The 23,144-nt window shown below is 46.2% G+C and overlaps 1 protein-coding gene across 2 annotated transcripts; it reads right to left on the bottom strand.

Moving 5' to 3' along the window:
- Positions 1 to 15,476: 15,476 nt before the first annotated feature.
- ADAD2 (adenosine deaminase domain containing 2) lies at positions 15,477 to 22,662 on the bottom strand. Of its 2 annotated transcripts, none has more exons than XM_043985890.1 (12): positions 22,542 to 22,662; positions 21,734 to 21,952; positions 19,969 to 20,112; positions 18,583 to 18,723; positions 18,096 to 18,143; positions 17,690 to 17,815; positions 17,278 to 17,428; positions 16,998 to 17,165; positions 16,623 to 16,846; positions 16,185 to 16,422; positions 15,904 to 16,024; positions 15,477 to 15,812 (listed from the first exon to the last, which is right to left on the bottom strand). In XM_043985890.1, exons 2-12 carry the CDS (start codon positions 21,936 to 21,938, stop codon positions 15,708 to 15,710), a joined length of 1,671 nt encoding a protein of 556 aa, XP_043841825.1. In that variant the 5' UTR covers positions 21,939 to 21,952; positions 22,542 to 22,662; the 3' UTR covers positions 15,477 to 15,707. The 2 variants fall into 2 exon arrangements, with proteins under 2 accessions (XP_043841825.1, XP_043841826.1); XM_043985891.1 differs by having other exon boundaries at positions 19,981 to 20,112.
- Positions 22,663 to 23,144: the final 482 nt, after the last annotated feature.

Below are 23,144 nucleotides of genomic sequence, written 5' to 3'. Positions count from 1 at the left end.
CTCCCTTTGTCGTTTAGTTGTTTCAGTTATATCTGTCTCTCTGTGACCCCACTTGGGTTTTCTTGGCAGAGATACTGGAGTAGTTTGCTATTTCCTTCTCCAGCTCATTTTACAGATTGAGGAACTGAGGCAAATGGGGTTAAGTGACTTGCCCAGGGTCACACAGTCAGCATCTGGGGCCAGATTTGACCTTGGGGCCTAGCACTCTACCGTGCCACCTCACCACCACCCTATAGTAAGGGCCTAAGCCACCTCTCTGGGATAATTTGTAAACTAGATGCTGGTGATTTCAAGTTTCAAAGGGTCTCCAGGCCTGGGACCTTTTCTGTGACTCTGAGCATCCTGTTAGCTACTCCTGGGATGGTCCACCAGGATCTTGATGTCTCTTAGTTTCTCACACTGACTCTTGACATGAATCAATTCTCTGCTGATGCACTGTAGCTATTTAAGGGCTCAGAATTCCTCCTCAAGGTTTCTGAGCAGGCACTTGGCCTCTGCAGGGTACCTGAGGAACAGGTGTCTCCATCTGTACCATCCAGCAAGGCCATCCTACAGTAGCCATTACCCACTATTAGCTCTTTTGGAGGAAATGGCTTTGGTGACATCGGGAGGCATTGTCCTCCCTATCTCTGGCTCTCTGTTTCTGAACCAGGCAGTTCCATAGGAACCAGAGCCTGACAGGACCTTGAGAGCTCAGCTAGTCTAATCTTCTCATTTTACAGATAAAGAAGTGACTTACCCAAAGCCACCTAGCTAGTGAGTAGCACTTTGGGGATTGGAACCCAGGTGCTCTTCCCATACAACACTGGTTGTCTATTGAAGGTTCACTGTATACTGTTATCTACTCACCTCACCTCTAACCCCACCCCACCCTCAGCCCCACTTCCACCAAACCCACCAACACTTCTGCACCCTTGAGAAAAGGGGAATCCTAACAACAGACAAATAGAGAGGCAGTCAGCTGTCCCATGGTGCAGAAGGGCACATCCCCCCAGGAACAGTCCAGAAGGGGTGACCTTCCAGATTTACTTCCTAGATAGCTGTGCACATTAGAGAGTTATAGCCAAAGGCACGGAGAGCTAATATAAAAGCACATAAAGTCTTTAATGACTGCACTACACATAAATAATCACCAAATAAAAAGTCATGCTGCTCAAATCTGCGATTGCTGTGGATTTAGCTGAGAAGCAGTCTCAAGCAGTTCCTTGAAAAAAATCCATTAATTTTTATTATTGTTCATAACAACCACAACTGTTTACACATATAGGCATTTTGCGCTTTTCAAAGCATTTTCATATATATATTCTGTGTCTTATCAATACTCACAACAAGCCTACAAAATGAGCAAGGCAGATATTACACTCCCCAGTTGACAAATGAAGAAACTGAGGTTCAGAGAGATTTACCCAACATTACACAGCAAATTAGGGTCAGAACCAGGGCTAAAAGCCAGATCTTTGGACTCCTAGTTCAGCATTCTCCCCGAGATCACATTTTTTTTTCATCTGGCATTATAGACTCCTTAGAATTATATGGAGATCCCATACCTAGAGCTGGAAAAAACTTTAGAGGCCATCCCTTCCAACCCCATCCTTTTACAGATGGAGAAACTAAGTTCCCTCTCCGACCCAACCCCCACCCAAGATCACTCAAGATTTGAACTCACATTTTCTGGATCTGCAACCACTTCTCTTTCCCCTGTATTACCCTCCCTCTCTAGTTTAATGAGCACATCCTTACACCCTGATCCAACCCCTTCATTTTACAAATGAGGAAACTGAGGCCCAGACCATGGAGATGATTTGTTTGAGTTCACACAGTGACAAAGCCAGTACCAAGACTTATGTTCTCTAAATTCCAAGCCCAATTCTTATTCCATCTCATTATACTGCCTCCCTAAATGTTTTTTCTCCAAAAAGTTGAGTTTTTAAAATATATTTGCTATTGGAAACCCTTAAAAACGATAAAAACCCCAATTGTGCTGCATATACCAGCAAAACTCTTAATTAAATCTCAATTTAATTCAGTTCAATTTCAATACACCTAATGTTTTAACATAAAAACAAATTGAAGTTCTCTGCTAATTTTGAGTAGTAAATTAGACTCAGTTGGCCAAACATAGTTTAATTAAATTGTCTATTTTTTTCATTACCAACTTCCCAAGAGCATTTTATAAGCTATTCCATTGTCATCATTCCTGTAAAGTATTTTTCTTCATTATAATTGGCCAACACAAGGTCATGTAATCCCCAGTTGTTGAGCTATGTGTGTGCATAGAAATACACACATTTAAACATATTTGTTATGTTTATATATATGCATCCATAAATTCATGTCCTTTGGGTTAAGTAATATTGCTAAGGACAACTTTAGAAAAATTCTAGACAAAGGTAAATTGATTCCATATTCAACAAGAAAACCCAGAGGGGTAAGGGAGAAATAGAATTTAGAACTCAAAATTTTAAAAAATGTTAAAATTGTTTTTATATGTAATGGGGGAAATAAAATGTTATTTAAAAATTAAAAAACAAGAACACCTTTTATTTAAGGTTCTATGTGAGCTATATCATAAACATGGCCTCCATTGAATTGAAGTCACTTCTCTAGAAATTTGGTACAATGTGGTCACCAGCTTGATCAAGTGAAATGACATAGGAATCTAGTCAACTGAAATGACATAGGAATTTTTCTCTCTTCCCTTGCTTTCTGAGTCACCACTGGGTCCTGGTTCTCCCAGCTCTCTATAAGTGTTCCTTCTCTTTCTCCTTCACCCACTTCTCCATCCCATAATGTGATTATCCCCCAATAGTACTTTCTCAGCTCTTTTGTCTTCCCCCTCTTATACTTACTCTCTTAGTAGTCTCATTAACTCCCATGGGTTCAATAGTCTCTTCTATACAGATCACCTCTCTATCTCCATGCCCCACCCCACCTTTCTTCTAAGTGAGAGACACATGAATCTAATCACCCAGAGATACCTACTACTGGGGTTCTTGCTGACACCTCAAAGGCAACATGTCTCAAACTAATGTTATGTTCCCACAAATCCATTTGTCCTCATTTCCCACCTCAATTATTCTATTTGTGGCATCAACATACACCTAATTAGTTACGTGCACAATCTGTTATCTTGGATTTTTCCTTCTTCCTCACTTCCCACATCTTACTGGCTAATAAATCCTATTGATTCCACCTCTACAATATTTCTTTCATTCAGTTCCTCCTATTCCTTTTAAAGAAATTCCACCACCATGGTCCAAGCCCTCATCACCAGTCAGTTTGCTAAATCTATAATCATTAAGTGCTTACTATGTGCTGAGCACTATATTAAGTGCTGATTATTATTATAAGAGCCCTCACTATGGAGTCTTCCCTGATTCCCCTGGTCAATGACTTTTTCTTCCTTGAACCTTATATAATAGTTTGCCTCCTCTCTGGTACGTGTATCATGTATCATTTCATGTTACAATGATTTCTGTAAGAGGTACCATAGTGGGTAGAAGGACACCTTTGGGGTCAGATCCAAGTCTTGTGTCTGAGACATACTAGTTATGGGCAGGTCGCTTAACTTAAAAAGGCCAATAGCTCACATTGGACAAGTCACTTGGACAAATCATATAAGCTCTCAGTGCCCCAATAACTCTCTAAGACAGGTATTCTTAGCCTAGCAGATTTCAGGAAGTCTATGACTTTCGATGAGGGGGGAAATATTCCATTTTAATTTTTATTAACCACTAATTGAAATTTAGCATTTCCATAAATTATTTTAAAGCATCATGCTGACAAGCAGTTCACAGGCTTCATAGACTGCCAAAGGGGTCCATGACAAAAAAATAAAAAGTCAAGTTACAAACCCCTGGTCTAAAATTATAGGCTAAATACAGCTGCTATCACAGTACAAAGTTTCTGTGCCAGGAGTTCTCCTCCAATGTTGAAATCACAGATCCAAACAAACAAACAAACATATATATATTTTCTATGTGTCACATTTTCCTGCTAGGCTAACTATAAGTTCCATAAGATCAGGATCTGTGTTCTTTAACTTTTCTATCACCCCTAGCACCTAGGACAGGGCTTTAAGCATAGTAGGCAGGCACTTGGTTAGTGGAAGGTGGAAGAATCTAAGATTGTGCTTTCCCAAGTCAGTCCAGGAGCACCAATTATTTCTTACTTTATCATAGAATCATAGACATGTTGGTGGTGGAAAGGACCTTAGAAGCCATTGTAACATGCCTGAAGGAAGGACTGAATGACAGAGGCAGGGTGAGAAGGCAGATCTCCTGATTGCTGCCTATCCATTGCTCTTTTTTAAAGATTTTTTTCCCAATCAATGGAAACCTACCTTCTCTCCTTCCCACCCCACTGAGAAAGAAATAGAAACAAAATCCCTCTTACTAACATGTATAGTCAAGCAAAGCAAATTCTCACATTGGTCATATCCAAATTGGCTTTTTTGTGTTGTTGGGTTTTTTTTTGGAGAAGTATCAAAGGCTTTTATTTATACATTCGCTCTCAAATGGGCCAGCTCCCTAATGGAAATGGCTCCAAATTGTTTTCATGTGGCTTAATCTGTACTCTGAGTCCTTTGCCTCTGTATCTGGACGTAGGGAGTATGTTTCATCATGAGTCCTCTGAAATTATAGTGGGTCGCTATAGAGTCCCTAAGTATTTTCCAAGGTGTTTGTCTTTACAATATTGTTATTATTGTATAAGTTATTCTCCCAGTTGTTCTCACTGCACTCTGCATCGGTTTATATCAGTCTTCCTAGATTTCACTGAATCCATGCCCTTTATCATTTCTTACAGCTCAGTGCCCTTTCTACTACATGGCCTCATGTCTCCATAGTAAGAGGCAGCCATTGTGTGGCTGAAAGACATCTGATGGGCTTTTAAGAGTCAGAAGACCTGAGTTCATATCCTGGTTCTGCTACTTGCTATGTGTTGATCTCTGAGCCTCAGTTCCCTTCTCTGTAAAATTGAGAAAGAAATTTTTCTCTGCGCAAGCTTCAGGACTGTTAGGGGCAGGGGGAACTTCATAAACTCTATAACCCCTTCAGAAAGTTGAGCTTATGTAGGTTGCTTATGTTGGCCTCACAAACCAAACACAGCATTTGACAAGTGCTGAAGAAGTTCTATAAGACGGCAAAATGGGGAGATTGCTTCAAGTGCCAAGAAAAAAGTAGAAGGACACTGCCTATTGCAATCTGGCCATGGAGACCAAAAGCTTTGCATCCTAATGCTGTCTATACTTGTGCTAAGCCTTGCTAAATTATGCCTATGCAGCAACCCAGTCTCAACGAAAGGCTGAAACCCAGATTGTAAATTGCTCAACCACAGTTGTGTCTGTTCCTTTGTTCTGACTCTTTCACAGGAGCAAAGTTGAGTGGGACATTTTGTTCCTATGCGATTCAATTTGGTGATGAATTTGGTGCCTTGGGTTATATTTAGCTGATATTACTGCTGTCCAAGGCTCCTGCTGTAAATCATTCACTAATCAGTTTTAATTAAAACCTCCTTGGGGATGCTTGGCATTCTCTGAACCATAACTTTACTTGTCGGATTATTTCCGTACCCCGACCCCCACCCCAATTTCCCAAGAGAAATGTTAAATGCCATTAAGAAATTAGTTTTTGTATCTTCTGCACAGGGAGCAAAAATCAACTCACTCAAACATCTTTGTTAACCTCAATTTATCAATGGGGGACATTTATATAAATGACTCTAGAGGGATCAGATTTGTTTTTTTTTTTAGTGAGGCAATTGGGGTTGACTTGCCCAGGGTCACACAGCTAGTAAGTGTTAAGTGTCTGAGGCCGGATTTGAACTGAGGTACTCCTGATTCCAGGGCCAGGTGCTCTATCCACTGCACCACCTAGCTGCCCCATGGGATCAGATTTTTAAAATACCAATGTAGGGGAAGGAGGAAGGTAAAAAGGGAAGGTGGAGAGCAAAAGGGAAAGGAAGGAGAGAGGTAAGTGGAAGAGAAATAAGGAAGAGAAGATGGGGAGAGGAGAGAAGGAAGGGAGAATAGAGGGAAAGGAAGAAAGGGGAAGACGGTAGAGGGAGAAGAGGAAGGAAGGGAAGAAAGAAGAGAAGCAAGGGGGTTAGAAAGAAAGGGAGGGAAGAGGAGGAGGAGAAAAAGGGAGGGTGAAGGAACAGAAGAGAGAAGGAGGCAGGAGAAGGAAGAAGGGGGAAAGTGAGAAAAGGGGGATAAAGCAGAGAGAGAAATTAGGGTCCATCACCTAGAGAAAGCAGACATATAGATTCAAAATCAGTCAAACAATCAGATGACTGTGTGTGAATCAATGAAAAAAGAATTATTCAGCACTTAATTATCAAGTGCTTAATCATTATCAAAAATTAAGTAGTGTGCTCATCACTAATAGAACAATCAAGCCAATTCCTGCTCTCAAGCTCACACTCCAATTGGGGGAAACACAATATATAAAAGTTAATTTATAGAAAGACCCAGAAATTCTAAAAGGTTGATAATAAGCCTCAGGGGTCCTTATCTTACATAAATTGGACAAATGGCCACGTGGGAGAACTGCCAGGCCTAGAGGCAGAGCAAATGTCAAAGCCTGGAGGACAGCTAGGTAGAGCAGTGGACAGGGCATGGGGTCTGGAGTCTGGAAGTCCCGAGTTCAAATCTTCCTAGCTCTGTGACCCTGGGCATGTCTGTTTGCTTCAGTTCCTCATCTGTAAAATGGGGATAACAATAGCGCCTACCTCAAAGGATCAGATGAGTAATAATAGTAGAGATGAGCACAGTGCCTGGGACATAGCAAGCCCTGCATAAATGCCTATTCCCTTCCCTTCCCTTAGGAATTGGTGGCAAGGCAGGCTCTGGAGTCGGGTGAAGGTCCAATTAAACCACTACACCATTCTGAAATAAACTTCTGGGAAACTCATCAGGATGTCAAGAAGCCACGAAGTCACATCTCCAAGGAAGCATTTCATAGGGTTTTAAGCAGTTTAACTGAGACTCACATGTTCTCATCAGAACATTTGGTTCAATCTTTTGACAATTTTTTAAAAAATTTATGTATGGGTAATTTGACGTGAAGCCAGAGCTTTCCGACACTAGGCCCTACACACAACCTACTATCCCATGCTGTCTCTCTCTGATGCTTATGATCTGCTTGACTTTGGGTGAATTCCTTAACCCCTCCCCTCCAAACCTTAGGCTCCCCTAAGACTGGAGAAGTGTGATCTGCATTGGTGGAAAGAGTTCCTACATCAGTGAAACACCATTCCCTGGTACACTGATGTATTTACCTGAGTGCTCAGAAATATCATTTAAACTGCCCCCCAAATACTGAAAAACATAATAAAGCTGCTCAGGGCAACCACTGCTCTACTGTCCCAGAGATACCCTCAGCAGGGATCCAGAAAGAACAAGCATTATTTAACAAAAGAGCTAGAAGGTCAATAGTTACACTTTGGCCTATTAAGAACATAGAACTATTGGGATATTTTTGTTTTGTTTTGTTTTGTTTTGTTTTGTTTTGTTTTTTTAGTGAGGCAATTGGGGTTAAGTGACTTGCCCAGGGCCACACAGCTAGTAAGTGTTAAGTGTCTGAGGCCGCATTTGAACTCAGGTACTCCTGACTCTAGGGCCGGTGCTCTATCCACTGCGCCATCTAGCTGCCCCTGGGATATTTTTAAAAGGGAATCTTTTCCATAGAGAAGTTGGTACTTAATTTAACCTTGAAAGATAGGGGAGATTGGGAGGACAGGCTCAGAAGGTGAGTGGCCAGTCTAGCTGATACAGTAGTAGTAGGCTCATGCAGGAAACCCAAATGGACCTCTGGGAAATACAAAATAGGATTCTGTCCCACATCCAGTCCTGGTGAAGTCCAGTTCCTCCCACCAGGTACACACAAATCCACGTTCTGATTTTTGTGGGAAAATTAAGACTCTTCATGAAACTGAAGTTTTAAGGGCTGAGGTTAACTTGTTATGATCTTTTGCTCCTAAAGAAAGTGAATAGTTAATATCCTCCCCTTATTCATCATCAAACATTTGTAAATATATATACTATGTGCTAGACACTGAGATTGCCCTTCCCCTCTACAGTTCAGTGCAGCAACCAGTCAAAGAGAAAAATCAAAGGCAAAGCATGGAAAGTAGCACAGGAATGGTTCAAATTAGGAGTTCAGAGGAGAGAGAAATCACTTCCTGTTGGAGAAAATCAAGGGAGGCTTCATGGAAGAGGCAGAATATAATTTTCTGGGCTAGAGTTGAAACCAAGTTGTGCCCAGAGAGCACAACTATGACCTAGAGAGCTTTGTACCCTGTATAAACCCCCCATTTGGGTCCATCTATATCTTGTTTCTACATGGTTGTTTTCAAGTTGCCTCCCTCATTAGATTGTGAGTGCCTAGAGAGCAAGGACTGTTGTAGTTTTTGTTGTTTGGGGGGGGGGGCTTTATTTGTATCCTTGTGTCTGGCACAGTGTCTCTCATATAGTGGGTGGACTTGACTTGACCTGCAGTGTATGGAACATGAGAGCAGGAAAACTCAGTCTACTCTGTTTCAAAGTGGGCCTTTATTGCCCCACCCAGTCCATAAGTTGTGTATAAGCTCTGGAACAAGGTCTGATTCGAGAGACGATCCTGGGAGCCAAGGAGTGAGGAAGCAGACTGATGCTATGTGGGAACAAATCTTACTTATTTGGCAGAACACTGTTGGCTAATGTCACCCTAAATAACTTGTTTACCCAACAACTATGTGATTAATGGGCACCAAAAGGTTTGGTGGATACAGACATAATGTACAATGGCAGGCACTTTTCTAGATCTTTAGGCCTCAGTTGATGTCATCAGCCCAGCACAAAAGAAGTAAATCAATTTAAATGATTTCCTAAGGGAACAATCTGTAGTAAATGGGCTAGTTAATAGGCTTCTAGGTCTTTAATCATTATTTTTTTTCCTTTTCTCCAACCACAACAATTATTCAGTAGCTGAATATTAAGTAAATTCACAGACATGTGCATTTAAATTAGTCAATCTTTTGGAAAATTTAGCAAAAAAAAAAATCTGTATTCCTGACTTTCACCCCACCCTACCCCAGCCACTTCATCTCCCACTATCCCAAATATACATCTTCCACTCCAGTGAGGCAGGTCTTCTCCATATCTCCCTCCCTCCTTCCACCTTCCTGTCCCCTTCCCCTCTCATAATCTCATGCTTATTCATAGATAGAGCTGGTAGGAATCTTAGGAAATTATCTAAGAAAATGTCCCTCAGTTTACAGATGAGAAAACTGAGGTCCAGAAAGGTTAGCTATCCCACCCAAGGTGACACGAGTAGCAAAGCTATGATTTACTCTAAATGTAGCACAGCCCCTGACACTTAGTAAGTACTTAATACTTGACTTAGAGATACGAAGTGTCATCTCATTAGATTCTGCCTAGTATTCTAGCTTGTCAAACAAGGTCTTTTCTGATTCCTGACTCTTTCATCCAACATGTTAACCATCCCTCCCAGTTTGGGGTTATCAGAAGCTTTGCTAAGCTGGCCTTGTCTTCTTCCAAGTCATTGATAAATGTGTCAAATCAAGAGTAAGTTCCTTGGGGAATTCCATTAAAAATTCTCCAAGCTGACAATGATTCAGTAAAAATTCCTCAGAGTCTGGTTATTCAAACACTTGACTAATGAGATAATGACTTGCCTGGTCATTCCCGGTCATTCCATTTACTTCATCGCCCTATTATTTAGTACATATTCACCCACACCCCACCCCCGCCACCTCCCACCTTGTACATCACAAGAGAGTTTGCAAAGCACTTTGCCGGAATTTTGGCAAATTCTATCAAAGCCAGAGATTCTTAAGCTTTCTCCATATTGTGGCTCCTTTGGCAGCCTGGGGAAGCCTATGGCCCCCTTCTCAGAATAATGCTTTTACGTAAGGGAATGGTCAATTTTGGTTAGAAGTTAGGGAAAACAAAGATATCATTTTTTCCCACTCAAGTTCACGAACCCCATGAGTTCCCTTCATGGGTCACCTAGAGGGCCTGTGGACTGGAGGTTAAGAACCTCTCCTCAACATTACCCAGACTTGTTGGTTGAGTAACTCTTATAAAAGGAAATGAAGCTCTTTCTCATTGCTTCCTTTTCTACATGCTCACTAAGCATCCCTTCGATAGTGCATGTGTTGCTTTAGGTTAGCACTTAGCTGCTTTAAATTGTTTTATATATTAGTTTGAGGTTTTTTCCCCTAACTTGATGGCAAACTCCATGAGGGCAGGAAGCATGGCACTTTCATACCCCACAAGCACACAGTGCCAATCATGGGATGTTAGAGCAGAAAAGGGTTTTAGAAATCAGAGGCTCCCAAGGTTTTCAAAGCTGGAGAGGAAGTGAAAGATGTGGCCCAACCACTCACTGCATTTTCTGGTCTTTAGATTCACAAAGGCCTGCCCTTCCCCCCCCCCCCTTTCCTTGGTCCTCCCTCAATCCAACCATCTCATTTTATATCAGCTCAGAGTGCTGGGAGAGGCACAAGGATTTTTTGTTAATGTGATCAAACCAGTGCCTAGAGAGGTGAACTGGCTCCTCCCTCTCTCCGTTTTCTTAAATATGGATCTCTCCAACACCAGCACCGTGACCTAGAATGCTTTGTTTGCCTTTGACCGTTTCTCAAAATTAGACTTTGAGAAACTGAGGTAATAATTCCAAGCCATCACCACCTCTTTCCCCAAGATTGTCTCTTGAAAGATGCCTGCAAAAAATAAGAAGGGTGTCTGTAATAGGAAGGGGAGGACAAAGGAGGGCAATGAATAGTCCCCCAGTGTTTCCTTCTTTGCTGATCTCTAATTGAAATCTATTCTGTTTCCCAACTAAATGGAATCACATCCTGAGACCCCACAGTATCACTGGAGATGCAGGGTCTGCCCCTGGAAGATGAGGACTAGAGCAGAATGAAATAATCCAGGCATTTGTTTGTAAGCCTTGGACCAAAAAATAGCCTGAACACCTGTCTTCTGTATTTGTGAGATACTCAATTAGAGTATAAGAGCAAATGGAATCTGGAGGGCTTTGTTTACCTGTGTCCTTCCATGACAAAATGCAGTCAATCATTGAATCGATGGAAAACATTTTTTAGCAACACTAACCCCAAACTTGGCCACAGCAATGGCAGTGTGAAATAAGGAAAGGGACGCTAGACTGGTAAGTACAAGGCCTGTTGTCATTCCTGCCATATCATGGAACCTTAGAGATTCAACTCATTTTGTAGATGGGGAAACTGAGGCCCAGAGTGGGCCTTACCCAAGGTCACAAAGCTAAATAGCAGCATAGCACAAACTGGAATCCTGGCCTCTGGGCTCCCAATCCACTGTCCTTTCCACCTTCTCCTACTGCCATCTTTGAGTCCAGGATATTATTTGCTGAATGAATCCTAACCTCTAATACTTGCTTTGTCACCATGGGCAAATCACTTCACTGAGCCTCAGTTTACTGGGTTTATTTGCAAAATGGAGATGGTCATTTCTGGAGTATCCACCTCACCAAGTTATCGTAAGCTCCAAATCAGTTATGTGGCTAGGGTTTTGCAAAATCTACAGGGCTACATAAAGGTTAGCTGTTATTATTTGTGTGCATGCCTGTGGGGAAGAAAAGGGAGGAGGACATAGATCTTAAACTTCCTGAAGAGTAGGATCTCATCCCATTTCCATTTGTAGTTCCCACTTTCTAAATATGAATTAAACATCACACCAAAGCTACCTGATCTACCACTACCCTGAGGCTAGACCGTGTCTTGTGCATCTCTTCATCTCTCATGGGTGATCAATTAATCAACAAACACTTATTAAGCACCTACTATGTGCTGGGTGCTTGGGATGGGGAGGGGTCCTTTGATTCCATAGTTACCGGGAACTCTGAGGTCAGGAAATTCCCCTTAGCAGTGCCAGTCCACACCGTCTCTTCAGCTTACAGAGTTGCCTAGATCACGAGAGGATAAGTGACTGGGTCACAATCAAAAAGCTAGTGTCAGAAATGGGACTTGGACTCAGCTCTCCCTGGCTTTCAGCCTAGGTCTCTGTTTGCTATACTATGCTATCCCTCTAAGTGCTGGGTATACTAAGACAAAAATGAGACAGTCCCTGTCCTCAGGGAGCTTACATTCTATAGAGAGAGCTAACATAGAGACCTGTATGTACATATGTAATACATGTATACATACACACAGACACATATATTTAAATGCAAGGTCATCAGGAAGGGAAGTGACAGCAGCTGAGGCAAAGAAGGTGGCATTCAAGCTGGGCTTCAAGGGAGCTCAGTAAATGTATGTTGAATTGAATCATGGGGATTTGAGGCACTTGCTGCTGACATGCTATAGGATGGTGCCACGGGCTCCTTTGGCAGCCCCTTCTCAGAATAATGCTTTTTATTCTCTTTTTTTGGCGGGGGAGGGGGGGGGAAACGGTTAAGTGACTTGCCCAGAGTCACACAGCTAATAAGTGTCAAGTGTCTAAGGTCGAATTTGAACTCAGGTCCTTCTGAATCCAGGGTTGGTGCTTTATCCACTGTACCACCTAACTGCCCCCAGAATAATGCTTTTTAAATGCATGAAGTAAAATACATAAGAGCACAAGAGAAACCAAGGATACTGAAGTGTCAGTTTTCCTGTGCCAAGTTCAAGGACTCCTTAGTGGTTTATGGACCCAAGTTAAGAAGCCTTGCTTAGGGGACATAAAAAGGACAAGAGAATCACAGATTTAGAATTGGAAGAGACCTTTTGTTGTTGTTCAGTCACGTCTGACACCTCAAATCCCATGGACCACAGAACGCCAATGCTGTCCATGAGGTCTTCTTGGCAAAGACACTAGAGTGGTTCACCATTTCCAGTGGATTAAGGCAAAAAGGAATTAAGTGACTTACCCAGGGGTCACACAGCTACTAAGTGTCTGAGACCAGATCTGATCAGGTCTTCCCGACTCCAGGCCCAGTAGTCTCTCCACTGAGCCATCTAGCTGCCCCTAAGAGGAAGAGACCTTGGAGGTCATCAAATCTAAACCTTTTTCATGTGTAGAGAAAAGTGACTTGCCAAGGGTCACACATCTAGTAAGTGAGCCAGGATTCAAACTCAAGTCTTCCTCAATAGGCATATCTTAAGTGCCAGGTAGTATGCTGAACTCTGAGGATAAAAAGAAAAAGTCAAACCAACAAACAACAGTTCCTGCCCCCCTCCACCCCCCCCACCCCACCCCCCAGCTTGTGCTCTAAGAGGGAAGACAATATAGACACAAATCAGCATGGGTAATGGTCAAAACCATTTCTCAGGTACCTACTATGTGTCACCAGTGCACATACCAACAAGGCAGTTCCTGTCCCTGGAGACCTTACAATCTAATGCAGGAAGACAACACCCAAAAAGAAACTGAGGAGTGAGGGGGGAAGAAGATACCTGGCCCCTGGTGGCTCCCCCATCCCCAGAGAGTAGCAAAGGGGGAATGAGTCTCCATAAGGAGAGATCTCAAGTGACATGCTTATCCTGAGGGAAGCACCACATTCATGAAGGGTGATGGGAAATCGCTTGGGTAGAAGACAGTGTTAGCGGTGAAGGCATTAGTGCCTGGGCAGCCTGGGAAAGACCTTGTGCAGGGAGGGAGCAACAAAGCTGAGCCTTGAAAGAAGCCACAGATTCTAAGAGGCCAGGGTGAGGGCGGGGAACATTTTAGGCACAGAGGACAACCAGGCCAAAGGGTGGACGGGTCAGAAATGCCCTTTAGGAAAATCACTTTGATGGGATTGTGGGTGGATTTGGATTTGATGAGGATGGAGGAGACTAGCAAGGAAAATAAGGAGATTACTGCAATGGTGAGCCGGTGAGGCCTGCACAAGTGGTGGTTGTGTGGATGGTGAGAAGAGGGTGTTTGCGACAGATTATGTCGCGAGAAGAAGGCAAGATCTGGCACCTGGGTGGGCATGTTGGGTATGTGACACAAGGCACAGTGGAGAGAGTGGCCAGTCCTGGAGTCAGGAAGACTCATTTTTGTGAGTTCAAGTCTGGCCTCAGAGACTGACTAGCTGTGTGACCCTGGACAAGTCACTTAACCCTGTTTTCCTCAGTTTCCTCATCTGTAAAATGAGCTGGAGAAGGAAATGGCAAACCACTTTAGCATCTCTGCCAAGAAAACCCCAAATGGGGTCACAGAGAGGCAGACGTGACTGAAATGACCGAACAACAACAAATGAGGTTGGAAGCCAGATGCAGAGGGTTTACGAGACAGGAAAGCAGAGACACCAAGTGTGGACAAATTTAGTTTTGGACATTATCTGACGACATCCAGCTGATGCGACAGGATGCGGTGAGGTTTTTTTTCCAAGGACAGGGCAACCTAGAGTATGCTTGGAGGCAGCAGTGAGGTTCCTCCCAGTCTCTACAACCCATGGTCCCTAAATTCACTGATCCAATCACTCAGGGGGCCTGGGAGGCCCCTTGAGCTAGCTTGCCTGAAGGTAACTAGCTGGGAGCTGTCCAGAGTCCTGCACAGACAGCTCTCAGGCCCCAGCTGGAGAAAAGGCACCAACTCTCCAGATGCTCTCACTGTTCCACACTGCCCTGGAATTGCTAATCATGCAGGGGAGGGGGGCCTTCGACTGAGAATAGGTACCCAGGATAAGTGGGAGGGGAGAGACCAGAAACACAGGAAGGCCATGCCTGGAGAGCAGTGAGCCAGGACCAACTCCTGAGATGTCTGTGAAATGTGGAGTCAGGAGACCCGACTCTGGATCTCTACTTTCACTCCCAAGCCCTATGATGTGTTAATAATTTATGAGGCTTAGAAGATAATCCTCTGCATGTAAGGTTCCCAGAAAGCTGGGCTTGATGAAAAGCCGGACAGAACCACATGCTTCTCTGAAGAGGAAGATACTGTTGCACAGTTTACTATGTTTGGTGGTCAGCCACCCTGTGAGCCTGGCCCCCCCTCAGACAGTTCTAAGCAGGTCCTGGAGTAACACTGCACAAGGCCATTCCCCTAGAATGACAGGCCTGCCGACTGATCGCTTGTACTTAATCCCAGGATTCCTGGGGCCTGCCTTGGGGTTGCTAATATTTTCCACCTAAAATTTGGGAATGCAAAGTTTCCCTTTGGCACGGCCTCCAGTCCTTCCAACCTGGTGAATCATCCTCCTTGTGCATTGGCAGGAAGATGATACAGGGCATTTAAATTCTGAACTCCTGGGGCAGCTAGATGGCACAGTGGATAGAGCACTGGAGGTCAGGAGGACCAGAGTTCAAATCTGGCCTCTGACATTTGACACTTACTAGCTGTGTGACCTTGGGCAAGTCATTTAACCCTCAATGCCCAACCAAGAAAAAAAAAGGATAACTAAATTCTGAACTCCCACCCCCTCATCCACAGCATGGGCTCCTGCCTGTACCACCCCCTCTATCTCAGGAGGGCATTTTGAGAGTCCAAAGACAGAGAACACTACCATTTCCAACCAGGACTGCACAGGGAACAAAGCATTTATTCAAGACAAATCCTAAAGCACATAGCTTCCAAGCAGGAGCCTTAAATGTCCCCTCTCACTGCCAACAAAGAGACTTTCTTCCCGAAATCTTGCCCAGCCCAGTCTCTTAGTGCCTAAGTGGACTAAGGTCCCTCCTGCAGCCCCTTCCCCGGCCCCAACAGACACCTCCAAGGTTTCCCTTTGGGAAGGACACAGGGTACCCTTTGACACCTGTGGTCAGTGACAGAACCCGCCCACTAGAGGTTTGGAAGGCCAAGAGCCCAAGTCCTGCTGTTCCAGGTAAGCAGTCAACTCCTGCCGAGCAGCACGGTACGTCCCGGCCTGCAAAGAGGAGACAATCCTTAGTCTTCAGGCAGGGCCATGGTGATGAAAAAGAAGCAATGGGGTTCAAGACAAGGCCTTGCTCACTGACCTTGGCCACCTCATATGTGTCTAGTGCCAAGAGATCAAATCTTCCCAGGGCTTGGGCCGCTTGGCGGAAAGCACGAAGGAGAGCGGCCTTGCAGAGACGGGAGGGAGGGCCCAGGGAGCCTCTGAGTGGGCAAAGAAGAGATTATGACCGACTTGGAGGCCACAGCCCAACCCACCTGCAAACCCAGCAAATTGACCGACTCTGTTCATCTATCTCAGCCCCGCACCCACACCTTATTCCATCTCCACATTCTCTCCCTCCCCAACACCACCTGGCCTTACTCTGACCACACACGCCCTGTGTTTGTGTCCACAACTTCCAGGCTGGTGTCTCCCAGGCTCCAGTTGAGGCTGAGGCCCTGGCAGCTAGGGGGTACAGAATCCTGGGGAGCCACAGGTGGCCCCAGAAACAAGTGCAAGGGATTACGGGCATAGGGAGGTGGCAGGCCTGGCCTTCCCTCTAGGCAGGGCCTGTCATGGATGACCCGACTCAGAGTTGAAGGGTCATGGCAGGAGTCAGCTGTGGAGGGGAAAAAGAGAAGCCTGAGGGGATAGCAAGGTCATCTCTCCTCCACAAAAAAATCACCTGCCCACCTATGCAGACTCATCCCTCCTAAGATTTAGAGTTAGAATGGACTTTATCAAGATCATTTATCTCCCTCTCTATACCCAGTCCCAGAGATGCCTCCTCTTCCCTCTCCCCTATCTTGGGCCTCTCACCAATGACAAGGCTGGTTGCATAAAGTGGGGGCAAGAAGTGGGCCAGCAGGCCCCCTCCCAGGCCCAGCACTGCCCATCGAGCCACCTTATCACTGGCTGACAGCGAACAGACCCGGGCTGCCCGAAATCCTGGGGCCAGGTAACAGACAGGGCGTAGCTCTTCCCGGGCGTGGACTTGAAGGCGAAGTGAGGGACTAGGGAGAGAGCCCCCTGGGGAAGGGAGGCTGGAGTGGGGAAAGGAGGAGAGATCAGGGAGATGAGCTGGCACAAAAACCGAAGGTCTTCTGATCTGTTCTTTCTATCCTCCTTCTCCCACCTTGACCACTCCCTCCCCACTTCATTCAGAGATCCCCCAAATCCCAATGTCTTGCATACTAGATGTCATGTGCAGCCCCCGCAGGTGTGTGACTGAGGTACAAGTGTAAGAAGATCTTGGGCTTCAGGGCAAGGGAAGGACCAGGGCCTGGTCGATGAGTCAGCACCGATCGTTCTGCCCCCTCAGGGCCTCCACTAGCCACCAGCAGGAGCTGCCGGAACAGAAACCTGAGAAAGACAGAGAAAATGACAGATGGGTAGATATCTCCCGAGTAGTGGCCTTCCCCACAGGCTCAGGAACCACACACCTGGAGCCAAGTGCCCTATCTTGATCTCTCACCTGACCAGGGCACGACGGGCAATGACCAAGCTGTGAGTATCATGGAGTCTTCGGCCCATGAACTCAATCCAGCCCCTGTAACCACCTGAACCCGTGCCCAGAGCAACCAGCTCATAGGTCTCCTTACAGCTGCCCTTGTCATCTGGGACCTCTGTAGGAAGAACAGGGGGAGGAAGGGCTGGTAGGGAGAAGGTCTGGAAAAGAATCCTTTAGGAAGGGGTAGGAATGCTGGTGAGAAAGACAGGAAAGGAGACTTGGGGAAATCATGAGGTGAGAGCTAGAGGGAGAAAGGAAAGAAGGAAAGCTAAAGAAGAGATTCTAGGGGTTCCCTACTCCCTCCCCAAGGACTGTGAGGTGGGGCCGTGGAAGATGGAAGGGAGAGGGCGTGGAGGAAAGGCTCAGCCTTCCATACCCCTCTCAAGGATGACAGCTGCTATATCCCGCTTGCAGCCCCGGTATGGGGAGTTTTCTCCTACTAGGCGGTCAAACCCAGAGCTGACCACGGCCGCACAACGCTGTTCATGGGTCAGAATGTTCTCTAGAGGAAGGACAGGAATATCACTGGGAGCAGGGAGAGGAGAGGAAGGCCCCTGGATCCTTCTACCCCATCCCCAATGCTGACTCTATTCCCCTTTCTTCATCCGGTACACTTTGGGGTACAAGAGCCAAGACGAATGGTAGAAGTTCTACTACCCAAAATGGCATGTGCTGTCTGCGATGGGAAGGTGTTTCCACAGAAGAAGGCTGAGGACCACAGGTTATAGAGAAGCCTCCCATTCAAACCCTGTAATTTGGGGTGGAGTAGAGGGGAGGCTCACCTGCAGTTAAAGAACAGAGTGGGAAGTTGTTGGGAACTTTGAAGGGGGCTGCAAAAGAAAAAAGGGAACTGTTGGATCTTTCTTTTGGGCTCCCTGGGACACAAAGACTTTACTCCTCCCCCCAGATATGAAAGGGGGGCAAGGGGGGCAAGATTGCGAGTTTTCTAACTCAAATCTGGCAGTCCCATCCCCTAATGGCCCCCTACCACCACCACGATGACTAGGCTCAAGGAATAGAAGAGGGCAGGGCAGATGGTCACCTCTCCCCCCCACCCCCAAACTCAGCCTTACCTCTCTAGCATCCTGATCAGGGGATGCCCTCCTAGGAGTCTCACCTCATAGACACTCGAGTTCATCACCCCTCCCTCATTTTACAAATTAGAGAAACAAGCCCTGAGACATGATTGGCCCAAGGTCACAAGAACAGAAAGCAGCTGAGTAGCTTCAGTGTCTCCTCTCCCAGGAACTCTCTAGGAGGGACTATTACCTGGGTTCTCCAGCTGGGTCCTGACCCAGTTGAGGGCAAGGATGGCCGCTTGCCCCTTTGCCTCCTTCTTGCTGCTCCCAGTGCCTTCAGAACAGGGCACCTCACCCAGCACGGCAGAAACAGAGAAGTGTCGGAAGGGGACTGAAGGAAGGAGAGGGATTTCCAACTCAGAAAGGAAAGTCTCCACAGTCCCACCTACTCAGAAGACCAGCCCCCCAGCTCCCTCCCGAGGCCCCCTCAGACCTTCCTAAGGAAAACCCTATTTTAACATTTATAGGCTCTACGATAGGGCCTTAAGAGATGCTGTAGTCCAATTCCCCTCATTTGACAAGAGGGAACAAATAGGTTCCCTTAGTTTCCAGTTCTTCGCCACCACAAAAAAGAGAGCGAGAGCTGCTATGAATATTTGTATACATATGGATCCTTTTCCTTTCTTTGATCGCTTTTGGTGCAGATCTAGTAATATCACTGGATGACAGGGTATGCCCGCTTTAGTAACTCTGGGGCTATAGTTCAAAACTGCTTTCCAAAATAGCTGAAAACATTATGGCCTATGATTAGAACACTATTGTGCCACAAGAAACAACAAAGTGTCAGAGAAAGCTGGGAAGACTTGTATGAACTGATGCTCAAGGACGGGAGCAGAAGCAGGAGAACAATTTATGCAGTGACAATAACACTGTAAAAGTGAATGGCTTTGGGGCAGCTAGGTAGTGCAGTGGATAAAGTACCGGCCCTGGATTCAGGAGTACCAGAGTTCAAATGTGGCCTCAGACACTTGGCACTTACTAGCTGTGTGACCCTGGGCAAGTCACTTAACCCCAATTGCCTCACTAAAAAAAAAAAAAAAAGTGAATGGCTTTAAAGGACTTAAGAACTCTCCTCAACACAATGACCAGCATGATTCCAGAAGACTTGGGATGAGGAAAAAGGAAAAGATGGAGACAGAGAAAGGACGGCCTGCACCTGCAGAGGGACACACATTTCTGGATGTGGATCAAGTGGCAATGTTCTGCTGGGGTGTGCATCTTTGTTATGAAGAATTCAATTTCCCTCCCTTTTTTCTTTTATCAAGGTGGGGAAGGAAAAGGAAAAACACTTGTTAATAGAAAAGAGTAAAATTTAACTGTAAAAAAGAGCAAATTCATTATACAGAGTAGTGGAATAATTTGCCTCATCTTCCATGTGTGGCAGAGCTGGGATTTTATGGAAGAGAATCTCCAGCAGGAGAGCGGGAAGCACAAGGGGAGTGTCGAGGGCATTATTCCTATCTCACCAACCAGACCATGGTGTCCTTGGGGTCAGAGCCCTGGACAACACCCGTCCTCCATCCCATGCCAACGCCCAGCACACAGTGACCTGTACCCTCCCCCCTCCCTCCCTTACCCTGAACCTCACTCTCCACAAAGTGCAGAGTGAGGCCCATGACTGCCGCATAGCGAGTGAGGAGGCTCAGAGCCTGGCCTGGAGGGGGGTCTTTGTGCCCGAGGATCAGCTCTCTCAATACAGCAGGAGGATCTGAAAGTGGCCCTAGGAAGAATGAGGAGGGCACAGACTGTTAAAACTGAAACCTTCAGTGGCCTGAGAGATCATTTAGTCCAACTTCCTGTTTGCTAAAGGGGTCAAAGGAGGCTGAGTGACAGCCAGAGTCACAAGGCTAGTAAGTGGCTGACCTGGGACTAGAAGCCATGGCCCTTGACCCTCACCCCAGTGCTCTTTCCACTACCCGTTACTTCCCTCACCCTAGTAATCAACTCCCACCTGCCTCCAACGAGAAACAGAATTGGAAGGGCCCTCAAAGGTCATCTGGTCCAACCTATAACTAAACAGGCCTTTCCTCCACTTCACTCCCACAAAAAGTCATCTACCCTCCTCTTCAAAGAGCTTCAGTGAGACAACCATCCACCTTTGAACAGTGCTGGCAGGTCATCAAGCCAAAATCTCCCTCTCTGCAACTGCTACTCCTAGAAAGGGTGTCCCTGGGACTCCCCTTTAACCACCCCTGTAACTTTCCAAACCAAAATGGCCTTCCTAGAATTTGCTGTTTGGATGATTGCAATCATCCAACAAAGACAAAGTGAAGATCAAGTGATAAAGGAAAGAGATAGGATCAAATAAGAATTAACTGGAGAAAATATTAACTACTGTATGTGGAGGTGTGAGGGCCAAAATTTGATATATGGACTTGATATATGGGTGACTCGCCTAAATATTGGGGTCCCGGAAATATGAGGGACCTTTTAGGTTCACCCTCCCCTCTGAACTGCCCTTTAAAGATATTTCTCCCAGGCCAATAAGAAAGGAGCCTTACAGCTTTAATTCACAGAAGGATCAGATTTTATTACTTGGGAATTAATTAAACAACAAAGGTAAAACTAATAAAATCAAAGATAAGAAAATAGGAAAAAAAGAAATACAGATAAATACTCTTAACTCTAAACTTAGCCCATGCAATTCCCAGATCGTTTCCAATTAAGCTAATTTAAAGGAATTTAGGGTTTTCTGTAATTAACTCACCAACACCTGGAAAATCTGCTGTTGCTTGCGCCACCAGAAAGTGGGGGGTGGGGGGGAAAGAGTGCTAGCGACTAGTCACAAGAACAGTAACAACACGGAGGGTATGTATGTGTGGCCTGCCCTTTTCAAGCTATAAGCTCCATGAAGATAAAGGACTGTCCTCCTTTGGGTATCTGTAAGCCTAGTACCTGATCCGGTGCTTGGCATGTAAGGGCTTAATAAATGCTCTCTCACTCATTCAAAGGATGAGGCAAGGCAAAGGCTAATCCCTCTTCCCCAATAAGAACAGCTAACATTTATATAGCACCTTAAGGCTGGCAAAGCTCTTTACAAGTATGATCTCACTGGATCCTCACAACAACCCTGGGAGAATTGTTACCATTATTGCCCCTTTCTTTCAGATGAGGAAAGGAAGGCAGGCAGAGGCCTAAGTGACTCACCCAGGGTCACACAGCTGGTCAGTGCCTCAATTCACATCTGAACCACACAGCTGCCTGGGAACTGCCTTCCTGTTCTTATCTTCTCCAGGACAAACACCCCCCATTCTTTCCTCGTGGTTACTGCCCCTGCTCCCACTCCCAGTACCAACCCTCAGGACCCTCTCCCCAACAATCCCACAGGCTCCCTCCCCTACCATCCCCTGCGGCCTGGGTGGTCCCGGGCTTCTTCTTTTTCTTCTTCTCTTCGGCCCTGAGGGGCTCTGCTGGCCCAGGCTGGATCTCCTCGGACACCTGGGCAGAGCCTTCCAAGGGCTTCCAGGGAATGGTGTCCAGGCTAGGGCCGGGGGACATCTGCAGGGAGGCGGCCAGACGGGGTTTCCTGCGGGTGGCCTCATCCATGCTGAGAAAAGCAGCTGCGGAGGAAAATGGGGAGGTGGGGGATGGGTGGATTGGGGGGGAGGAGATCAGCAAGTGACCAACACAGCCCCACATGGGACCTCGACCACCCCCAGCCTCCCTGAACGGGGCACCTATTAGAGCGCTTTACAAACGTGATCTGATTGGAGCCTCACCACCACCCTGGGAGGGAAGTGCTCTGACTCTCTCCGTTTTACAGATGGGGAAACTGAGGCAGGAAGCTGCGAAGGGACCTGCCCAGGGGTCACAAGGCTAAACCCCCCTCATTTTCCAGGCCGCGAGAGGGGGCTGGAGGGGAATCTCGGGGCCCCTCTAGTCTAGGCCTTATCGTTTTAATGAAAGGGGGAACTGAGGCCTGGAGTAGTTAAGGGGCGCTTGGCCAAGGCCACAAGGGTTAAGCGCCCGGCCCGCCTCCCGCCGCCGGGCTTGGGGGGAGGAGGAGGGGTGGCTCCGGGCAAAGGCCGCCTGTTTGACAAAGGGAAGGGGGGTTTCCACGAGAAAGGGAAAACAAGAAACTGAAGCTTCGGGGTTCGGCGATAAACTCCCGCACCCCACCCCCCAAGCCAACTTCCCCCTTCTTTTCACCTCGCGACCTCGGCCTCTGCACGTGGCGCCCGTTACCCACGTAGGACGTCCGTTACCCACGTGATGGTTCCCTTGGTTCCCAGCCCCGCCTTCTGCCTCCGCACTTAGGCTAATAAGAAACCAGCCGGCGGGGCTGCTTCCAGCCAATCAGAGGGCGCGCTGCTTAAAGTTGCTCCTCCTCCCCCCTCTCCGTACTCAGCTGAGCCTGGAAAAACCTGAGTGGGGAAGGTTTTCTGAGCATGTGGTGTACAGAGAAGCGTTTTATTGCTGTTAAAAGCAACAGCTCTTCCCTTCCCTTTCCCCTCCACACACTACCCCCCCACACACCTCCGTCTCAGGAGAATGAAATAGAATTGATCCAGAGAGGCTTCTTTGGAAGTGTTCTTTGAAGGATGGAGTTGTCAGAGAATGAATGCTAGCACAATTCCTGGCCAGCTGTACTGTGGTGCAGAACAGAAGACGCGGTGGATTTGGAATCAGAATCTAGATTCAGATCTTGGCTCAACATGTATTTATTGCGTGTGCCAAGCGGCACTGGGGACGCAAGTACAAAGCATGAAACAATCACTACTCATCGGGATCCAATGTTCTAATAACACTCTA

This window comes from Dromiciops gliroides, chromosome 2 (assembly GCF_019393635.1).
Source record: "Dromiciops gliroides isolate mDroGli1 chromosome 2, mDroGli1.pri, whole genome shotgun sequence".
NCBI lineage: Eukaryota > Metazoa > Chordata > Mammalia > Microbiotheria > Microbiotheriidae > Dromiciops > Dromiciops gliroides.
The sequence above is the reverse complement of the archived record's forward strand: the minus strand, read 5'-3'. Positions and strand labels throughout refer to the sequence as shown.

Coding starts and splice junctions, on each gene's coding strand:
- ADAD2 (XM_043985890.1), bottom strand. CDS start 21,938: ATGGATGAGGCCACCCGCAGGAAACCCCGTCTGGCCGCCTCCCTGCAG. Junction 16,847..16,997: donor GGGGCTGCACATGACATCTA/GTATGCAAGACA, acceptor TCCCCACTCCAG/CCTCCCTTCCCCAGGGGGCT. Junction 16,423..16,622: donor TGCAACCAGCCTTGTCATTG/GTGAGAGGCCCA, acceptor TCCCCTCCACAG/CTGACTCCTGCCATGACCCT.